The sequence below is a fragment of the Engraulis encrasicolus genome, chromosome 11, assembly GCF_034702125.1.
Source record: "Engraulis encrasicolus isolate BLACKSEA-1 chromosome 11, IST_EnEncr_1.0, whole genome shotgun sequence".
In the NCBI taxonomy this organism is placed as follows: Eukaryota; Metazoa; Chordata; class Actinopteri; order Clupeiformes; family Engraulidae; genus Engraulis; species Engraulis encrasicolus.
This window is the reverse complement of record NC_085867.1, coordinates 54,331,084-54,353,662: the sequence shown is the minus strand read 5'-3', so window position 1 is coordinate 54,353,662 and position 22,579 is coordinate 54,331,084. Positions and strand designations below refer to the sequence as shown.

General features: G+C 42.7%; 1 protein-coding gene across 5 annotated transcripts in view; it reads right to left on the bottom strand.

Annotated features, from left to right (window-relative positions):
* cita (citron rho-interacting serine/threonine kinase a) overlaps positions 1–17,961 on the bottom strand; it is a 118,082-nt gene extending 100,121 nt beyond the window's left edge. For all 5 annotated transcript variants that reach the window (XM_063211002.1, XM_063211003.1, XM_063211005.1 and 2 more), the window contains exons 1-9: positions 17,649–17,961; positions 17,145–17,256; positions 16,750–16,888; positions 16,224–16,399; positions 15,657–15,758; positions 3,646–3,788; positions 3,098–3,191; positions 2,103–2,306; positions 1,509–1,662 (exon numbers count right to left, since the gene is read on the bottom strand). In XM_063211002.1, the coding sequence (XP_063067072.1) occupies positions 1,509–1,662; positions 2,103–2,306; positions 3,098–3,191; positions 3,646–3,788; positions 15,657–15,758; positions 16,224–16,399; positions 16,750–16,888; positions 17,145–17,246 (1,114 nt within the window). In that variant the 5' untranslated portion in view covers positions 17,247–17,256; positions 17,649–17,961. The remainder of the gene's footprint in view (positions 1–1,508; positions 1,663–2,102; positions 2,307–3,097; positions 3,192–3,645; positions 3,789–15,656; positions 15,759–16,223; positions 16,400–16,749; positions 16,889–17,144; positions 17,257–17,648) is intronic.
* Between the last annotated feature and the right edge of the window lie 4,618 nt (positions 17,962–22,579).

The following is a 22,579-nucleotide window of genomic DNA, read 5'->3' as shown; positions in this document are numbered from 1 at the left end:
GGCGGTTAGCCGATATCAGACCCATGCAAGCAAACATCACAGTTGGAAAGGCTACCGTGTGTTGATTTGAAATTTGATGCAAAACCCTACAAAAATATCGATTAGACAGCTTGTGCAATGTAACATCTGTTTTCATGGGGAGAGTTTTGCCAGCAGAGTACTGTGATGAAATGAGAAACGCATTCAGCCTCATGTGCCAGTGGCTTAATAGCTTTAATTCTGAAACCCAACCTTTAAGTTTAGGGAGTCACAATCTGTGTGTGTGTGTGTGTGTGTGTGTGTGTGTGTGTGTGTGTGTGTGTGTGTGTGTGTGTGTGTGTGTGTGTGTGTGTGTGTGTGTGTGTGTGTGTGTGTGTGTGCCAAAAACGCTAGCAGCAGCACACTCCATTAAACAGGAAAAAAGTCAATTACACACAGACCTCCTCCCCTAAAAGCTGAGCCCACCAATTACCCTCGGAGCACAGAGGAAACCCACACGCCACACACAGGTACACACACACACACACACACACACACACACACACACACACACACACACACACACACACACACACACACACACACACACACACACACACACACACACGTGCAAAGGAAGCGTAGTGCACACAGATACACTTACACACACATATAGTAGCATAGTACACGTAACTGTTATAACACAATTTGTGTATAGATACGCATCTATAAGAAATATACATTTTGTTTATTCATTTATGGTATTATTATATTATGTATATATTCTTCCATTCTCAACATGCATTCTTGAATAATAATGTGTGCAATAAAGCACAGGTATACGTGCTTGAGAAAGGGAGGCAGAAGGAGGTGTGGGGTGTGGTGCGATGTGATTATTACACACCCAGTGTAACAGCTCGGCAGAAATGAGCGTCTCAAGGGAGAGGATGGGGGTGGGTGGGGGGAATGGTGCTATATTCACTGCTGTAATCAGGATCGATTACATAAGCGGAGGTGCACCCTGCATAAGAGAGGAGGGGAATTAGCATCTGTTTTATGGGGGCTTCTCTAGCTGTATTCAGGGGGCAGAAGGCTCACTGCTTCTGACCCCTCTGGCTAATGAGGGATCCGTGTGGGTTAGCAACTGCTGCTGGTCTCAGCTTTCTGCTAATCAACCTCTGAGCTCTCTCCTGATTGCTAAGGAGCGTGTGTGTGTGAAGACACATTATGGTTATGTGAGATAGTTTAACTCTGCTTCATCTAGCGCCAATAAAAAGTGTTATCGTTCTGTAAGCTTTCTGCCCGAGGCATAGCCTAAGGTGGTTTGGATACACTTATGTAGGAAATGACCAGGCCTCGCAAACACAAGTCACTGAGTGAGCAGGTGAGGAGAATTTGAAAATAGAATATTGTGCGCTGTGTTGCAGGATCCAGGTGTCAAGTGTGAGCATTTCCATCAGTGAGATTGTGTTTGTGTGTGCTTGTGTGTGTGTGTGCTTGTGTGTGTGTGTGCTTGTGTGTGTGTGTGTGTGTGTGTGTGGTGTCTTTACCTTGTCTGAGGGAGGTCCAGTCCACGGAGGAGAAGAAAGGGTGACATCGGAGCTCCTCGTAGCCCAGCCGGTCCTTGGCACCGCACAGCAGGCTGCCAACCAGGTCCACAAACGCCTTGCTCGCCTTCGGCTCTTTGGGGAACTTCAGGTAGTGCTGAAAGACAAACCCATGCAGTAAAGCACACAGATACACACACGCATGCACGGATGTACACACACACAAGCGATTTCATTTTAGGTATAAGGACTGTGTACGTTCACTCATTCATTAAGGCTGATTGGTTGCAGTCATTAATTGATTAATGGTGTGCTCTTCCACAATGGAGTGTGGAAAGCCTGCAGTTGTATATAGCCAGTGGCCATATTAATATTCCCATGGTGTACATCAACACCCTTACTCAATTGGGAAAGCCACACTAATACAATTCAATTCAATTCATCCTTTATTCCAGACCCAGGGAGATCCACATCCCGATTTAAAAAACAAAACAAAGCAGAAATAAACATAAATGCTGTAGAGTGCTAAGAATAGAATTATGGAAGTTCCTTTCTGAATTACTTAACCACATTGATGAGGTCACTCCTGTCCCCTACCTGGTGATTCATGATGTTGTGGATGGTCTTGGTGGCAGTGCCGTCGGTGAAAGGGGACTTCATGTAGATCATCTCATAGGCGATGACGCCCAGCGCCCACCAGTCACACTCCACCCCGTAGCTGGCCTGCCCCCCGCTCAACGTGGCCAACACCTCGGGGGACAGGAAGTCCTGAGTGCCAGGGGGAAGCTTGGCAGAGCCAACCTAGCCAAGGGGAACAGGGAGGAGCGAGAGAGGGGGAGAAAGAAAGAAAAAGAAAGGAAGAGAGCAGATCATTTCCTTAGTCAGACATTTTCATTCTTCACTTACTCAACCTAGCCATGGGGAAAATGGAGAGGGGATAGAGGGGAGAGAGAGAGAGAGAGAGAGAGAGAGAGAGAGAGAGAGAGAGAGAGAGAGAGAGAGAGAGAGAGAGAGAGAGAGAGAGAGAGAGAGAGAGAGAGAGAGAGAGGCAGGCAAAGAGCTAGTCTTTAGTCAGATAGTTCCCTTCTTCACTTATTCACTCACTTTCACAGGATTCTAATTACTGCCTCGCTCAAGCTTGACAAGACATATTCATTCAAATCCCACTCATTTGCCCAACTGATGGGGAACTAATGTAGAAACGAACCAGTTATGACTGAATGCATTACATGAATCATTAACGAGGCAAAAGAAAATGAACTGATGATGCAAGTTATGACAATAGATGCTGCGCAAAAGCCAGAAGATGAGGCATTTTCCTTATGGCAGTGGGAATGACAGTGGAGAATATTCATTTCAATCTTCATTTCAAACTTCAGTGCTGCTCCGTCTTCAACCTCAGCCCCCACCCCACTCCTTTTGACCCCCACCTAACAGGCATAACCTTTGTAATTAATCACGTTCGTCACAGTTATACATCATGGCTAGTCACAATTGGACACAGCTTGAATGAGTTGGTACATTTGGCTATGTATTCCTCTTTGACGCTGGCAGCACTGACTGAGAGAGAGATGAGTGCAATGTTGTGTTACCGTCTTGTTGGTCGTAAGCCGGGCTGCTGAGCCGAAGTCTGCCAGTTTGATGTGCCCCGTGCGGTCGATCAGGACATTCTCCGGCTTGACGTCTCTGCAAGAAAAAAGAAACAGAAAACAGATATGAGAAAAAAAAGACTGACCTTTTCAAACCTGCACAACTGAAGAAAGAAAGACAGGTGATATAATACAAGTGAAATAAATTACTGGCATCATACTGGTACCATATCCTGATCTTATGATTGATAACTCCGCCTTCCACAACGCTTAGCCATGATAAAAGTATCAGTAAACAGCTCTTGTTTATGGAGACATCTACAGAGCATCTTGACACAGCTGATCATAACTACAAACAGTGTGCAAGGTAAAGAATAGACTGGTCAATTACTGTCAGAAGATGTCAAGATGAAGCTGTTTGATGGGGTACAGCCATCCAACACAAACAAAGTCAGAGGACACTGAATGAAGTACGTAGAGATATTGTACGTGTTGTATAAGTGGTCAAGAGACGGGTTAGGGGGTTATCAAGCGTCTCTGGCCCAGCTCACCTGTGGACGTATCCCATTAGGTGCACGGTGTGAATGGCCTGCACCAGCTCGGCCAGGTAGAACTGGGCCATGGCCTCATCAAACTGCTCCTCGTAGCGGTTCATCAGGCCCATCAGGTCCCCGCCAGGCAGGTACTCCATCACCTGATGACAAGACAAGAGAAACATCAACACGTTACAGTAGACAACAAGAGCAGCCAGAGGTGGTAACCTGGCCCCCTGGCCAACAGGAAATGCACTTGGTGTGTGTTTGGCGCCCCCCGCAGATCACACAGACACAGACAGATTTTTATTTTATTTTTTACTCGCACCCATAATCGTTTTTATCTGAGTGTACCTATTCTTCTCAGCCATCAACTAGTCAACACTCAAATGCTGGTATCTTTCCATCACTCTAAACCAGGATTACGTCCCAACTTTAAATGATGATGACAAAGAACAGGCATAATACATTTAAAGGGGTCCTATTATGCTTTTTCATGTCCACTACCCATTTATTGGGTTACACAGCATCTGTTGTATGTAAAAGCTTGGTGAAAGCCGCATTTCACAAATTGTCCTCTTGGGGGAGAATTTCTCTGCCGCAGGAACGCTATTTCTCAACTGCCAGAGAACGCGTGGTTGGGTTTTCAACATTCTCTGTACAGTAAGGTCAAATGTTTAACATGAATGTCTGAATGTCAACAAACAAAGTGAAAGCCTAATGGATAATAGCAGTTCCAACAGTAAAGCTTAAAAGGTGCACTGTGTAAGATGGTGGCCAGAGAAGATATTGCAAATATGCTGCTCATTGAAACGGTGCTGAACCTTGCCAACTTTGATCTTTTCATGAATACTTACTAAATAATAAATGAATATTTACAAGTATGACCACAGTACAGTAAGTTTTGCAGCTAAAAATGCCTATTTCTTGACATTCAAAATGGCAGACCATGGAGAAGATCCCCCTTTTCATGTATGAAAAATGCAATTTTCCCAGTCACAATGAATACTTAGAATTGAATAGTGGTGGTAAATGATCGCGGAAAATATAACATTTGTGAATGGTAAGCATGAATTCTGGAAACAAACTTCTAAAAATATTACACAGTGCACCTTAAAAAGTGATGCACCGATACCACTTTTTTGAAAACCGATACAAGTACGAGTACATTAATGTGTGTACTTGCCGATACCGAGTACCGATACCGATACCTTTTACCACCAAAATACAATGAAAATAAATTGTTTTATTCCACCTGTGATATTTTTATTGTCCATTTCCATGTAGATTTAAATGTTAGTAAATGTATGAGGTGGCACTTTTTTTCCATGCTGCTTTCAAGTCCACAGAACGTGACAAGATTTTGCATTGTTTTGTGTAATAGCAGCATCGTTCCTGGTATCGGCAAGTGCTTGACGAGTACGAGTACGAGTATAATGAGCAGTATCGGGTGCCGATACCGATACCAGGACTTCAGGCGGTGTGGCCAGGGCAACCACTACCACCAACCCATCAACATCGGAGGGGAGCCAGTGGAGGTTGTACAGAGCTTCAGATTCCTGGGTGTGCACATCAGCGAGGACTTGTCATGGAATGCCAACACCTCTGCAATGGCTAAAAAGGGATCCCAAAGGCTATATTTCCTTCGGACTCTAAAGAAGGCCCAGCTACCACGAGATCTGCTCACTAACTTCTACAGGTGTACAATTGAATCAGTAATTACATGCAGCATTACATCTTGGTACACCAACTGCACACACGACAACAAGATGTTACAGCGCATCATTAAAACAGCAGAGAAAATCATTGGATGCCATCACCCACACTTGAGGAGATCCACCATACACGCTGCACAACCAGAGCAACATCCTTAAAGATCACACACACCCTGGTCACAAGCTCTTCACCATGCTACCATCTGGCAGGCGCTTTAGGACTCTGCGTGCCCGCACTACGAGAATGAAGGATAGTTTCTATCCCACTGCCATCAGACTTTTGAACTCAATACGTCACCTGCCCCCCCTCAATACTTCAGGACTATCGATACTGTGAGATGCACATGGATTTTTATGGATTTTTATATATTATTTATTTACTGTTAATATATATTTTATTTTGTGGGCATTTGTGGGTTGCTACTAAACATAATCTCACTATATTTATATAGTGACAATAAAAGCACTCTACTCTACTCTACTCTACAGTATCGGTATCGGTGCATCCCTAATTTTTAAAAGTATAAAAACTGTAACCTTGAGTGTCTCAGATTTTCTCTACCCTGAACAAATCCCAGTTACCATGTCTTGACGCTTTTAATACTTTGAAAAGATGTATAAGAGAGATCTGAAGAGCAAAGAAAAAAACTAGAAAAAAGTGCACACTTCAAGATTCAGGAAGATCCAAAGATATCACCTTTGGATTAATAAATTCAGAGCTACTTTTTCTGCCTTTAGAAGAATAGGCAAGGACCCAGGCTATACTCTGTCTGCAGGGACTTATTGAGTCCTTAAGAATGATAGCTTCAACATCATTCCAGCCTTGGATAGAAAGATCGGATGGTGATCTGAATCTCTGAGCAATCTCTTTCTCTGTACCTTACAGAATAGCTAATATCCCCCAAAGGTAGAATAGGTTGCTTGGCCATTAAAAGAAGCCTTTCTTGGGCACATTACAACTCTGCAGAAGAGACTTGGGGATAAATGAAGAAGATATAACAGCTATTCACTGATTTGAAACGGAAAGAGGTGGGTTTGGCTGACCCTTTCTAGACTACCTCTCATAAATTGGCATGAGTTTCAGGCTGCAATTGTACTCCTAAATGTACCAGATGGTCTCGGGAAAATGCAACAGTGTAGTATACATGTGAATAGAGAATAAAGGAAGAAATGTAAGGCACATATACAAACAAATACACGGACAAGTACACAGACAAAGCCACAGACAGAGACACAAACAAACAGACAAGAACACACACGCAAAACCACTATTTGGGAGGGTTCCGCATGGTATATTCTGGTAAATCTCTGACGTCTGTGTGAGGTTATTTTTGTCGCTGGCTTTCCACATGAACCATTCCCCAATATATCATTACCTTTAGCCAGTATCCATGGCAACAGAGCCAGTCACTGACATTTCCTCTTCAACTATTAATGATGCACAATTTAATTGTCTTCATTTCTGTGTTTGAAATCTCAACCCCAATAAAGGTTAAACAAGCCCTGGGAAAAAAGCTTTATTTAACAGCCACCTCCACACACAGACAAACACTCATCACAAAAGCCGTTGGAGGACCTCTTCAATGCGAGACCCAACAAGATTAGTCATGGCGCTCTCCACATCAATAAACACCATTAGGGCAACACATACAATGACAGCATACATCTTTCTGCTTCCATATACATTCCCACTCTCCTCCCAAGCCCTTTTCAATGGACTATGGATAAAATCAAGAAAGGACCAGCGTTTGGCTGTCCTCCACTCACACAAGGTCCCTGGCATCTGCAATGGCAAGGTATTGAGGGATGAGTTAGCCACATGTCTGTCAATTACAAGACGAAGGGTGAGACGCGAGGGCACAGCAAAACCATACACTGCTAAGGATCCAGTCCGATTGGGCCAATTTCACAATAACACCTGGCTGGTAAGTACTTGTACAGAGCATGGTCGTGCAAGTTGAATATGAATGAGACAAAAATGCATGTGAACGATCAGTGACTGTGTGGGGGTGAACAGCTGCTATAGAGGTGAATGGCATCGACAGAATAGGCTAATAACAACCACATCTACAGGCACTCAGAGAGTGCAGACCTCTGCCAAGGGGTCACTGATGCCATAACATCTACATGCTGTGGAATCATATGACTATAATATACAGTAACTTAAAAACAAAAACAAAAAACAATCCCGGATCACCATGAAAATGTAATTGTTCCTTTTGACATTTCCAACAACTCCACAAAATGTCATCAATATCCGTTCATAACTTTTTGACTTATCCTGATGACAGACAAACAAACCAATGCGACCGAAAACATAACCTCCTTGGCGGTAATAATACCCGTAAGCATTCAGAGGCAGCCGTGCTAATAATCAGCCGTTACTGAATGGGCTGAAGCGTAATAGCTTCCTGTGACATGTGGGAACTGTGGAGGTTTTTTCGTAGCTTTCTGTGGCTGCTTCCTGCTGCACAACAAATGCCATTATCATCACCACCATAATCATCATTGATGATGCGGCTTGTTGTAATTGCAGCATTTCACTAGGCAGACAAAATTTGTCCTTTAATGAGTCATGGTCATTTTTACACACGGATCATTTCACGTGAAATCAGACACTTTGGGACCCGACCGACACGGATTTCAATCATACTTGGTGTGCCTTTTCAGTAGCAAGGTAGCACCCCAGAACTGCATTGGTTTGAATCTGACACTAATATTAAGGGAGAAACAGACTAGGAAAGGTTCACATGTGAGGGTAGGACACTATACATTCAGCCTTGAATATATCAGTCAGCGTTAGTCACAAAAAGATGCCTGTGGTGTTGTTTGAAAGCTCTTTTCTGGCTCTACATATTACACAATCACCTTGGAATACAACTACTCTCAGAATATGAATTATGATAAATTGAAAAATTAAAAATTGAATATCTAAAAAACTCATATTTTAAAATGGCCAGTTCCTTGTCCAAACGTAGCCGGCAATGTCATGAGCAGCACCTAAAATGCTGGTGTTCGGGTTGTTATTCATTTCAGAGATAATTTGACTCACATATATGGCGTCATACAGACCACTTACTAATAATATGGTAATACCATAGTAGCATCACATGACAAAACAAAAACAAAACAAAAATGGTCAGTGTCCATGGTCCCAGGTTTCAGAAACTAAGGCAGATGTCCATTAATACACACCAAATGATGATATGTGAATGTTTGAACATTCCTTCTCTGTGTACCTGTGCCATCTTCCCTTTACCGTACTTTAAAGAGATAATCAATGGCTACACTCTCATTTTGTACTCTACCAGTGCATTTGAAGCAGCAGCTGTGTCTTTTGTAGATAATGTAACTTATAAGTATGTCCCGTTGCAGTTACAGGTTCCACTACCAGAAGCACATCCTGATGATCCATGACAAGTCTATCTGGTCTGAAGGGAAAAGTGAAGGATGGAGATGGCCCATGAGGATGCAGGAAGTTCAGTTTCACCTCTCCAGTGCTCGGCATACATTCCTCAGCACATGCTAGCCACCTGTTGCCATCATATACAGCTACAACATACCCTTTGATGCTTGAAAATGTAACACATTCCTTTACTGAGCTCACTCTTTCAACTCTGCCTTCTCTGAATGCTGAAAATGGCCTAACTTCCATTGTGTCCATTGACAATGGGCAGAAGCTGTGTAGTTTTTGAGTACCTGAATAGTTCTTGCAGATTCAAACCTTTTCAACAGGTTCTCAGCTTCATGATGGTACATCTCTGTTGTGGCAAACTGGCAATGGATGTTCTTGACATTATCCTTGACTGACTCCCTTGAACCAGGAACGTTTTTAAATCTATAGTTTTGTAATTCAAGATGCTATTCAATCATTTCACTGGAACAACCAGTGCAGGCCACAATCCATCCATATGTATGCTACTACCAAGATCAGTTGAAACTGGGAAAAAAAATCTGTTTTGTTGTTATTTCAGACTGCAACATTCATGATACAAATTGCTGTACATCTGTTCAGAAGCTCCTAATTCAGTTCCTCAGTGACACTTCTTCAATGACAGAACGTCCAAAGAAGATCCTATATTTTTTCTGATGGCTGTGCTGCACAATATAGGAACCTCAAAAACACAACAATTTGTGCCACCACGAGGCAGATTTTCACATACCTGCAGGAGTGGCACTTTTTTGCCACATCACATGGCAAAGGTCCATGTGATGGCGTTGGAGGGACAGTTAAATGGCTTGCTGCACGAGCAAGTCTGCTACGTCCTATTGACAATTAAATTGCAACACCAACTGTTTGAATTTGTCAAGGATAATGTCAAGAACATCCATTGCCAGTTTGCCACAACAGAGATGTACCATCATCAACCTCACAACCTGTTCAAAACCTTTCAATCTCCAACAACTATTCCACCTACTCAAAAACTACACACCTTCTCCCCATTCTCAATGGACACAGTGGAAGTTAGGCCATTTTCAGCATTCAGAGAAGGCAGAGTTGAAAGAGTGAGCTCAGTAAAGGAATGTGTTACATTTTCAAGCATGAAAGGGTATGTTGTAGCTGTATATGATGGCAACTGGTGGCTAGCATGTGCTGAGGAATGTATGCCGAGCACTGGAGAGGTGAAACTGAACTTCCTGCATCCTCATGGGCCATCTCCATCCTTCACTTTTCCCTTCAGTCCAGATAGACTTGTCATGGATCATCAGGATGTGCTTCTGGTAGTGGAACCTGTAACTGCAACGGGACGTACTTATCTACAAAAGACACAGCTGCTGCTTCAAATGCACTGGTAGAGTACAAAATGAGAGTGTAGCCATTGATTATCTCTTTAAAGTACGGTAAAGGGAAGATGGCACAGGTACACAGAGAAGGAATGTTCAAACATTCACATATCATCATTTGGTGTGTATAAATGGACATCTGCCTTAGTTTCTGAAACCTGGGACCATGGACACTGACCATTTTTGTTTTGTTTTTGTTTTGTCATGTGATTCTACTATGGTATTACCATATTATTAGTAAGTGGTCTGTATGACGCCATATATGTGAGTCAAATTATCTCTGAAATGAATAACAACCCGAACACCAGCATTTTAGGTGCTGCTCATGACATTGCCGGCTACGTTTGGACAAGGAACCAACTGGCCATTTTAAAATATGAGTTTTTTAGATATTCAATTTTTAATTTTTCAATTTATCATAATTCATATTCTGAGAGTAGTTGTATTCCAAGGTGATTGTGTAATATGTAGAGCCAGAAAAGAGCTTTCAAACAACACCACAGGCATCTTTTTGTGACTAACACTGACTGATATATTCAAGGCTGAATGTATAGTGTCCTACCCTCACATGTGAACCTTTCCTAGTCTGTTTCTCCCTTAATATTAGTGTCAGATTCAAACCAATGCAGTTCTGGGGTGCTACCTTGCTACTGAAAAGGCACACCAAGTATGATTGAAATCCGTGTCGGTCGGGTCCCAAAGTGTCTGATTTCACGTGAAATGACCCACACACCACCCCACTCCTTTTCGCCCTCTGCGCATCAGAAATAATTATATAGCAATATGGCACACAGAGCAAAAAAGCAAGCAAAGGGAGATGAGATATGTAAAACAAATGTGCTGGACTCATGTTTCTATATGAATGCATCATCCATCAGTAAAAGCTTTTCCGACATTAAACGTTCTGTTCAGAGGAGCTAAAAGCCCAAATGTACATGTTCTCGTTAGTCACCTTTTCTTTTTTAAATTATTATTATTATATCTTTTCTTGAAACATGAAGTGCATCAGAACTCTAGAAACGCCTTCAATGAGTCTGGCTGTTTTCGATAGCATCAGCGCTTGAATTACCATAATCATTCAGACACCATCCAAAACGTCTCTGCATTATTCATACGCTTGGCAGCCATGGGAGTAACGTGAGCAACAGATCACTGAACAGCAGCACACACACGCATGATGCAGAGTCACACACACCAACACGTGTGCGCACACACACATACACACACACACACACACACACACACACACACACACACACACACACACACACACACACACACACACACACACACACACACACACACACACACACACAAACACACACACACACACACACACACACACACACACACACACACACACACACACACACACACACAACTGTACACACAAACACAAGACAGACACATGCGCATATACACAAGACTCTCACATTTAAACACATGAGCACGGGCAAACACAGCCTGTACACATAATGCACATTGGCACACGCTCTAAACACACAGATACACTTGATCAGACACACATTCATTCACATAAATACAGACAAATCAGATGCTTTTAAACAAGAAACAAACAAACAGTGATACGAACAAACATGATAATGGAAATAAACTCAAACGGTTACACTCTTCCACGATGCACAAAATAGAACAAACAGAAAGACAAAATAAATAATGAAAGCTGGTGCATCCATCTCAAGATGCCATTCCCCATCGCTATGGCAGCGCTCTCATCTGATTGGCTCAGACTAGTATTGCAATCGGGCTAAGTAGGAAACCCTTCAGACTGTTGCTGCTTGTGAGAGCAATCGCAATGAGACCAAAATAAAGGCAACTCCTACAGTTACACAAACAAAAGCAACACTTCATCTCTGACACCCGCTATGGAGGCGAGGGATAACAAGAGCTGACATGACCAGAATGCCATAATAACACACATCTGCTGCCGCCTCATATAGAATAACTAGAGCTGCCGCCGCTGCTGCCGCTTATGCACCTGTCTGTCTGTCTGTCCGTCTGCCTATCTGTCCGTTAGTCTGTCTGTCTCTCACTCTGTTTCCAAGTGTATCTGGCCGTTCTGCTGGCTGAGATATAGGGGCTTATTGGTGGAGGCGTGGACACGCACGCACGCAAGCACACGCGCCCGCACACACACACATGGACACAAGCACGCACACGCACACGCACACGCACACGCACACGCACACTCTCTCTCTCTGAAACCCAGAACATGAATGGGCTGGGAGAGAGGCACCAGCAGAGCATGAAAAGCAACACTGGAGCCATGTTACCTAGCAACAAGGTACTGGGGCTCTTTGGAGCCCAAGATTTCAAGAGTGAAGAGCGTATTAAGAAAAAAAAAACACCACCCAAATCCCCCCCAGAATGTAAGCATTGGTTGGACGTCTATAAAGATGATGATTTGCTAAGAAAGAAGAAGAGGCAAATAAAAAACAGACAAAAAAATGTGTGCCATCCACCAGGAGAAAGACCATTCTCCATTCTCTTGTAGTTTGGAGACTTCTCCAAAAGCGCCAGAGTGAGGAAAAGAGAAGAGAAGAGAAGAGCGGGACAGGGGGAATTCTGATATGATGAGGGGTTCCCTCGCTGGGAATACCGGGAATGTCGCTGTGCACACAATTCTGCACAGCAGCGCAGGGTGGAGCTTGAGGAGGAGACACATCCTCACCTGCCCACGCACTCTGCCTCCCTCACATGCACACACATGTGCACAGCAGCGCAACACACACTTTAGCTGAACCATGTGAACACAATATATGTACATTTCCTGTACACACTGCCCTGCAACAGATGTACACTCTGATTTATGTCCTCGATTTTAAAATTGCTTTGGATAAAAGCGTCTGCCAAATGTAATGCAATGCAATTCAATGTAATGTAATGTAAAACAATGCAATGTAACAGCATGTCAATAGTTCATCATCATGTCTCAATATTTCTGCCAGATAACTTATTATATTATTAATATAGAAATAATACAACAGATCATTACACAAACATTACATTTTAAATCAATAATAATACCAAAGGGTGTGGCAAGTGCAGTGTTTACCTGAACTGTCCAATTCCTGCCAACAGAGGCAGTTTTGCTGTCAAAGTGGTCATAATACTACAAAATGGGAATACCTCAACAGAAATACAAGAGATACTGTATCTTGAAAGACTAGACATCATTCAGATTTACTCCACACAGAAACATGTATAATTTAAGTAAAGATTATGTGGTATCAGATTTCCAACTATCGTCAGGGTCATTAACAAATAACCACGACAAATAGTGCTATTATGTAAACAATGATCTACGCCTTCCTTACGACTCACTCAAGAGACTAGTGGGACCAAGCTGTTGGGTCTCTTGGGGGGTCAAGGCCATCAAGCCTGTTAAATAATAAATCAATCAGCAATCAGTCTGACGGATACGGTGTCGACTGAAGCCATGTTGGCAGCATGCCTCTCACCTGACACAATGCTGCTCGTTAAAAACATGACTTGCTGACAGAATGTGATGTGGCAGGGTGTGTGTGTGCACGTGCCTGCGTGCCTGCGTGTGTGCGTGGTCTGGCCAAGGGAGGGGAGCAGATTCAATGTACATTTGCAAGAAATGAATGAAAAGCTTAATCTGGCTTTGTGTCTGATTTCCCATCCCAGATCACTAGACAATTGGCAGAGACTGTGTGGTTGATCTAATACTTATAATACAAAATACTTCTTCGACTTGAATCAATTAAGTCTTTCTATGAAAATAAACACATTTGCTAAAGTCTCCTACTCCCGAAACACACAAACACACACACACACACACACACACTATGCTTTTATACAAATCTGATTGAATATGTATAGCTCCCTCTGCTGGTAATCCATTGATTGCGCCGCAGTTACATCGGCAAGAAATAGCGGTACAGCCTGTCTCTGTAGAAGGCCTTCATCAAAGCTGCCATGATGCCGTTATATTAGGAGTTCAGAATTGAAAATGGAAAATTCTGGGTACAACAGGCATTAGGACCTGCAAAAGCAGACCACCACATTTCAGATGTCTGCATGCTCTTCATTTGTCATCCCATCACCATCTCTGTCACACGTCAGCATGGGAAACAATCATATGAACCATCTCTTTCCTAAAGGTTGTGTAGGCCTATGACATAGGGATATACTATACTGTGTATATAAACATTGAAGGGATGTGAACAGGCAGATAAGCCATCTACTGGCTCCACTTTGCAAAGAAAAATGGTCCAAAGAGGTTATTCACAGGTGCATGGTGCATGGATGCTCTCTTTGAAGCTATAATGGTTTCAGCTAAAAACAACACACATTGCACTCTAAAATACTTAACCTCTACCTGCGGTGAGAATGTTGGTTAAAAAAGAAATAAAGGCTTGTTGAGAAGTACAATGCAAAAGAGGTTTGAGACTTTGGGATGGAAAAGATGATGCACAGAAAAAAACAAAAACAAATACACAGACATCAACACACTTGTCAAAGTGGCGTCACGTTCCAACCCACCACCGTGCGCACATGCGGGCAGCGGGTCGCCTCAGCCCCATCATCATGAAAACAGAGAGAGGCAGAATAGAATGGGTCTCTCAGGAGAAGAAGCACTCTGATAAGAAAAGGCTGGCACAGCCAGGCAGGCAGGCAGGCGTGACAGACAAGAGAGTGGTGATGGGGACCTCTCACAAAAACAAGAGGAGAGAAGAGGGAAGAGAGGAGAGATGAGAATAGAGGAGAGGAGAGGAGAAGAGAGGAGAGGAGAAAAGAGGAGAGGAGAGGGGAAGATAGGAGAGGAGAGAGAATAAGAGGGGAAGAGAGGAGTGGGAGAGGAGATGGGAGGAGAGGAGAGGAGAGGGGCAGAGAGGAAAATTGGAATAGAATGTGTTTCATCTGCCTGGCACAAAAGCGAGTAGCCTACTCAGAGAGCAGCGTCATTATGCACATTGTCTAAAAGATCTCAAAAGATCATCTTCACTGGCACAGTCATGAATAGCTCCGACACCCATCAAAAGGGAGGCATTTTCACGGTGCCCAGCTACCAGGGGGGGTGGGTGAGACATGGGTGGCTGACCTCAGGAACCGTTAAGAAGCAAGGCCTCAAAGCAAGACCAACTGTCTGGTTCAGCAGATGCACATGACCAGAATACTAATGAAAGGACAAAAACAAAAGCATCCACTTCAGAGATGACAAAGTGATGTGATGCTCAGCTTCTCATTAGCACAACACCAGAAGCTGAAACCCTCAGCAACAGTATCTCACTTGTGAAAAAGAAGTTTGTGAGGAAAATGTGTCAGTAGCAACAGTGTGTGGCAGTGTTATGTGACTGCACAAATTGCGCCAGTTGCCAGCTCCTCATCAGTGCCCTGTGGCATTTGTTTCCTATTTTTAGTCCTGTGTACATACTATACAATACTATGTCAGACAGTCCGTACAGTGGCCATTCTGTCGGAAACCAGCCTGTTAAGTTAGGTCTATTGACCTTCAAATCGCTGAGGAAAAGGGGCCGTTACCAGGTAGACGCTGTCCTGGTCCTGGAAGGCATGCTGAAGCTGAGGGATCCAGGGGCTGGAGCTGACAGCCAGGATCGATCTCTCCTCTTCGAAAAAGGCCAACTGGAAAATACAGACAGGAATGGACGCAAATCAGAATCTAAACTGCAGTTTATTTTCTGTAGAGACAATAAAATCTTCCTTAGGGTGGCCCGATAATGTCAGGGTAGTCAAAATAATAAGAATACAAGAACTTGTAGATTTATTAAAAGGGCTTGACGAAGGTGTTTTCATTGATAAATTAAATTTTACAACAACGACCTGATGATAATAACTAATAAATAAGACATTCATACTGAGGACTCTGCTGTAGTGTGGTCAGATCAGTCACTGGTAGGAAACAATAATGTATGGAAAAGGAAATCAACTTTATTTCCCAAAAAAGGAAATTCACAGCGTCATATGTTTATTTTCATTTATTTTATTGTTAGCCCTACAGTTTTTTACAATACAGTATGTAATCGCAAGTTTGATTTCACAACCAGATCAGGGTTAGAGTGCTTAAACATCGCTGGGTTGTAGACTTACGTTCTCCTGGCTGCGCAGGCTTGTCTTGTCCATGACCTTCATGGCATAGATGTCCCCTGTGGCCTTCTCCCGGACCACACGCACCTCAGCGAAGTGACCCCTTCCCACCACAGCCCTCGGCTCAAAGTCCCGAGGGGCAGGCTGGAGCTCCCGAAGCTCACCCACCACATCGGAGACTGGACAGAGGCAGACAACAAATAAGGCCGACTTAAAGCTAGACTGCTTCACTTTTTAAAACACTTTTTTGTTTATACAGCTTTATGAATCTTTGTATGGGAAGCATGTAATAACAGCAAGACATTACATTTATACAAACTTCCTAAGTAGAGCACACAGATAAAGCCTCTGAGTTGAGGGTTTATGTAGGTACATTACTTCAAAAACAAGCATGCAATTTTGTTGTCTTATTATTTGCTTATCAACATTTTTAAATCATGAGTAATGATGGTTAGTAACCGCACAGCATCTATTCGTACCATGTGCAATGACTTTTAATAGCTGTATTGATGATGAAAAAAAAGCTTACATTTATTGACAAAGTTTGCAACATGTTTGATTTTCATCAGTTCTGGACTACTGCACTCCTGATAGAGAAGCAGCAGGGCCTCGAGCAGCCCTTCCCGTGTAACGGCGCATCCGGACTGCGCCTGGATACCTCCCCTTCCCTGCGGGCCAGACACAGATTACAGTGGAGCGATAAGTGATAATGCAGATCTTCTGGCAGACCCAGCAGGAAACACAACCAAAAAAGGATGCTCAGAACAGTTATAAGTCGTCTAATGTCAATGTCATATACGAGTGGTTCAAAGCAAAGAGAACACAACAGAAATATGCAAAGTCTACACATTATTTGATAAGTTTCAGTAACAAATAGGCTACTGATCAATAACTGTACAATCACTGGTTGTTTTTGACACATACCTGTAACAGCTGATTGAGACGAGAGCAACGACTGGTGATGGGGTCCAGCGTGGCTAAGTCTTTCACGCTAGCGCCATTCCCTCCGTATTTAAACTTCAACATATCTTTACATCTGTCAACATTGTAAATCAACCCATTCACTTATTACGATGCAAAACAAACCGCACGAGACAATGGGCACAGGAGGGGCACTTTGCAAGGGACACACTTTCGTAGCTAACGGTCATCTCGTGTCAATCAAACATCTCAAAGTTATAATCATTCGTGGCTATCGCTAGGTGGTTGTTGGAGCAGGTCACTTAAACAACAAAGATGCCAAGTGTACCACCAAAGGCAATTACAGTAGGCTAATATGAGTTGCCGAGAATAAAGCTGAAGTGTCGACATAGATGAGTGACCACGATAAAAACAATAACGCTGCCACTCAAACCCATTGTGCAGTTTTATCATCACGGCCATTACGTGAATGAAGCCAAAATAGGACAAAAAGTGTTTTGTACTCACCAAACGTTCCTATTCAACGAATATAACAAATTAAAACACGAGTCAATGTAAGGTGGTGACCGAAGAAAACATTTCTGACATTAGCGACGTCGCATGACTTCCGGGTAACTTTCAAATTTTGCGCGTTCAGAGTCGTAGCTCATTGGCTTTCAAAATGACGTAATGTGAAGGCAAATGAACGACTGCCCCCATCATAAACATGGACAAGACAAACACAGGAAAGCTGACGAGGTGGAGAAGAGAATTTGGGCGGGCTGGGAGCCATTCTTTCCACTTATCACAAATAATTTAATGAATAATGGTATCTTGTGAGTAGCATGAGTCACCTTATAGCACATAGATTCGGACATGTATTATACATGTCTATAGGCCTAATAGGCCTATGTTTTTTATATATTTTTTGCAGACTCACAAAGTGATTTGTCTTTCCCCCAATGCTTTCTATTATTATTAGGCCTTGCTTTTGTTGTTGCCATCCACAATTTCGATAGGCAGTGGTTCCCAACCTTTTTCTTCAGAGACCCATATTTTTACCATTGTAAGCTATGGTGACCCAACCGTGCGAGCGCCCGCATGAGATGATACTCTGTCTCCTATGAAAACTCATTAGTTATCATTTTATTCCTCAATTTATTTCTGGTAAAATATAGAATAAATGTTTCATGTATCACTTACATTTTGTTGCTTCTATGTTTTAGTTTAAGTGCTTTTGTCATTTATTCAACATGGGCTATATATGGCATTAAAATGAAACCCTTTAAAATCCAGAGGGCTTCGCGACACACTGTGGATCTTTAGCGACCCATAGGTTGGGTCCCGACCCATAGGTTGGGAACCACTGGCCTTGGGGAGACTGGGTTGGGTCGTCACATTTTCTACTGAAATCTAATTTCAGGAAAACACAGGCCTATAGGGCCTATTGCAAGAAAGCCATTTCTATACAGATTCAATGTGTTTGCATAGATTCCATTCCCATTCTCTTCAAAAGATTAAGGTTATGGGTTGCCAAAGACACCTTGTGCAAATGTGACTTGGTTGGTTGGTTGTGGTTGGTTTGTTGTCACAATGTCATTAATAATGGGGGGAAATGAAACAATTAATTGAAACTATACATAACATTTTATTTCAATGAAACGTGAACCTTAATATAGCTCATGCATAAGTTATCATAAACAAATAAGGTCCATTTGCTACTTTTTACAGTCTTCAAAACTAAAAAAAATGTAGCTAGTGTGTTTCACACAACCTGAATGTAAAACACCACATGCTATGGCTATTTTTTTAATGCAGTGACATTTGTATGGATACACCAGACACATGATTAAAAGGTGCTAAACAGAAATAAAAGACTGTGAAAAATGTCTGCATAATTATATCCTTTCTGTTCTTTAATGGCCAAGCTTTCGGTCAACTGACCTTCAGGGCTCATACCATTTCAGTGACATAAACACTTATCTGTGAGTCTAAAATTACTAAGTAAATTAATTGTTTCCTTTTTAGACTATTTAGGACTAAAAAACAAAACACTGCAGGCACTGAAAGTATTGTGACAACCAACCCCGAAGGCAGAGTGGAGTATCATTTACCCCGAGGGAAATCAAGGTGTCCAGTAGTATACATAGGCCTACATAGACACAAATAAATTACACAACATTGCACATGTAGTCATCAAACATACATATATTCACAAAGTCATATCTCTCACACTCTCTCACACACACACACACACACACACACACACACACACACACACACACACACACACACACACACACACACACACACGCGCGCGCGCGCGCGCGCGCACACACACACACACACACTGGTACAGGGGGTGATGGACTGTTTACTGTATGAAAAACAGTCAGTGCAAGCAGTGCAGTCCTAGCTGCAGCAGAGTTGCAGTCCTGGACGTTGGCAGCAGTCAAAAGAGTTCACGGGTGTTAGCATGTCAGCAACATCCACATAGAAAAATGTCATACCCAGGGTGCAATTTGTAGGGGGGGATGGGGGGATTGTCCCCCCTTCTGGTTGTGATATCTCAGCTTTTTCTATATGATTTTAATCACAGTTTAAAGTAATTCCATTGCTATTGCTTAAAATCTGAAACACATCCCCCCTTCTAGTTTTCCGACAAATCCCACCCTGGTCATACCATTGCAATGAGTGAGAAGAAAAACATTACACTAGTCAAAAGTTTCATTTTCATCAAGGTTCTGATTTTACCTCCACTATCAACGTAGATGTCCTGTGACACTTACAAACATTTCTGTGTCAACAGTTTTGATGAGCGACCTCTAGAGATTATGATGACTGTGACGACCATAACATGTGACAACCCCGTTCTCAACCTTCTGTAAATATGCATCAAGCCTCTTACTGACCCTGTGACATTTTAGGGGAAAGTGAAAGTCTGTATATTTTTGTAGACAAGTTTTTTCCCTATTTTTATATTATTATTATTATTGTTATTATTATCTTCATTGTTGTTGTTGCCATTGATAATTTGATTGTTAGTGTTAGTGTTGCACCGATACCGATAGGGCAGCAGCCTGACAAAGCCATGCAATGATTTTACATCCAAGTAGTAGCTATGCAGCCCTTTCATATATATACATTTCAAATAGGGTGGTATCAGTATCGGCCGATACTGCACAGCCAGGTATCGGGGCCAAAAAATAGTATCGATGCAACACTAGTTAGTTAGTATGGCTCGCTGTTTCTACTGACCTTGTCTAGTAGTGAGAGCCAAGAGAGGAAAGTGAATGGCTGTCCAATGTTTTAAGATTTACAAACTTCACTGAAGCTCCAGGGGGCCACCTGGAAGCAAATAGCTGAAAACGGAAAAATGTGTACAAATAATTCAATTCTCATTTCTTTCCTGAGGCAGGAAGCAGGAAGTGTTTTAAGAGTGGTCAATGTTCTCTTCCTGTCCAAATGGGCTATTGTGTGTCAAGAGTGATGCAGAGGAGCACAAGAAAGACAAAGGGTACTGTGAACTTAAACAAAATAAAGCTACATCCCTAAAATGCTGAAAATACAACACTGGGTAAAACACAACAGACATTCCTGTGAAGGTACAGTCCAACCATGCATGGATTAATAAATAGACCCAGGGGAAGCGCTGGTATTAAAGGTGTCTACATCTCAAACACACTCAAGCAAACTCTCCCCTCCCATCAGAGAATTATCCATCTGCCCTTCACAGCCTTGAGCTGATTTTCACAAAGGCCATTTTATGGTGCCAAGACAAATTGAACACTCCCACCATTTCCCCTAGGGGCCTTAATGTACCAGGTTGCATAATGCAGTGCTTCTTTTTAAATACTTGTACATGTTTATGCATTTATTTGAGATAGGGCAGTACGGGAGAGACAGGAAACGACTGGGGAGAGAGAGATGGGGAAGGATCTGGAAATGACGTCGCATTGGAATCGAACCTGCGTCCGCAGCGGAATGGCACGACATCTTAGCTCATTGAGCCACCGCACCACCAATGCAGTACTAGTCAACCATGTTGCCAGGGCATCCTTGCGTTGCCATGCAACTTCCTTAGGAGTGACCTTACAGGACACCTCACTGACACTAATCTAATAAAATAGAATTTAAATAAATGAATGCACAATGGAATCCCCCTATCGTTATCACATAGTAATTCATTTTGTTTGGGGATCCCAAATGATTTTCACCCATGGTGGGTACTTAATTCAGTGTTAAAACACTGTTTCACAACCTTTTTGTCTTTCGTTAGTCAGCATTTGTTATCATTACTGTATTTTCCACGTGACCCCAGCAGGGCTCTCATGTGCTACTACACATGCCCCTGTTTGGGAAACACTAATCCGTCCCTGAGTCTGACATGCAACATCCTCTGTGTCTGAGTCACTTACCAAGGGGAGAACAGCGCTCTGCCAGCTGATACACACTTATCCTCCATGGCAGCCTGACAAGTTCACCTACATGACAGGAAAGGCTAACAAGCACAGTCAGAGTTATGACAAGGCAAAAACACCATCATAGCAAAGGTTAACGATGCACTTACTGTCAAACACAGGAGTTCTTTGAGTAACCTGGTACCTGCAGGGAAGTCAGGGGAGACAAAGGGGTCAGTTGACTCGGACCCAGGGAGAGAGGGGTGGCACAGAATTCGGCCCCCATCATATGTGATGTATTTAGTGCGGGTCCTTTTAGCTGATCTTGTCCCGACCCTGAGTACCTCTCGTGTTGTGGATGTTGCCAGATCAAAATGAATTGTATTGGCTGGGAACAGTTTATTATGTCTAGACAGAAATCGTAGCATTTCAATTTTTGCGACTATCTCCCATAAAACATAGACATCATAGTTGTGTTTAAATGTCATGTGTTACTCTAGGTCATTGAGCTATCTTTTCAATGAATTTACTACTCAGTACTTCTGCAAGTTATCATAAGCTTTAACATAAAGACAGAGAAGTGAAACCTAAGTGAGTGCACTGCCAGGCAGATGGGGAATAAAATGTCACACTTGCATTGTGGTGCATGTCATCTAGGGGGCCTTAAAGAAACACAAAAGCACCGCCGAGTTCCCCATGACAAGCCTCTCCAATTCCTCTTTGGATCGTCTTCTTGCAAAAGCTGTGTATGACGCACATTTTTAACAAGTTGAATAGGGGAAATGAGAAACCATCAAATGTGATATTTTGCCGCAGTGAATTCCCACTTCCCATCATAGGAAGACATTTGAAACCAGGGCAGGTAAGAACTGCTCGTAGAGACTCACTCCTCGTGAAATCTCTAAGAAGTGACTCATGTCTCGGCTACAAAGCAGTGGCACAGTCAGGGGAGCAGGGATGTTAGGATGATTGTACGGGCACAGCACTGACAGGGGACCATTTGAGGTCAATGATTACAATAATATCTTTGATTACTGTACAAATTTCCATATGGCCCAA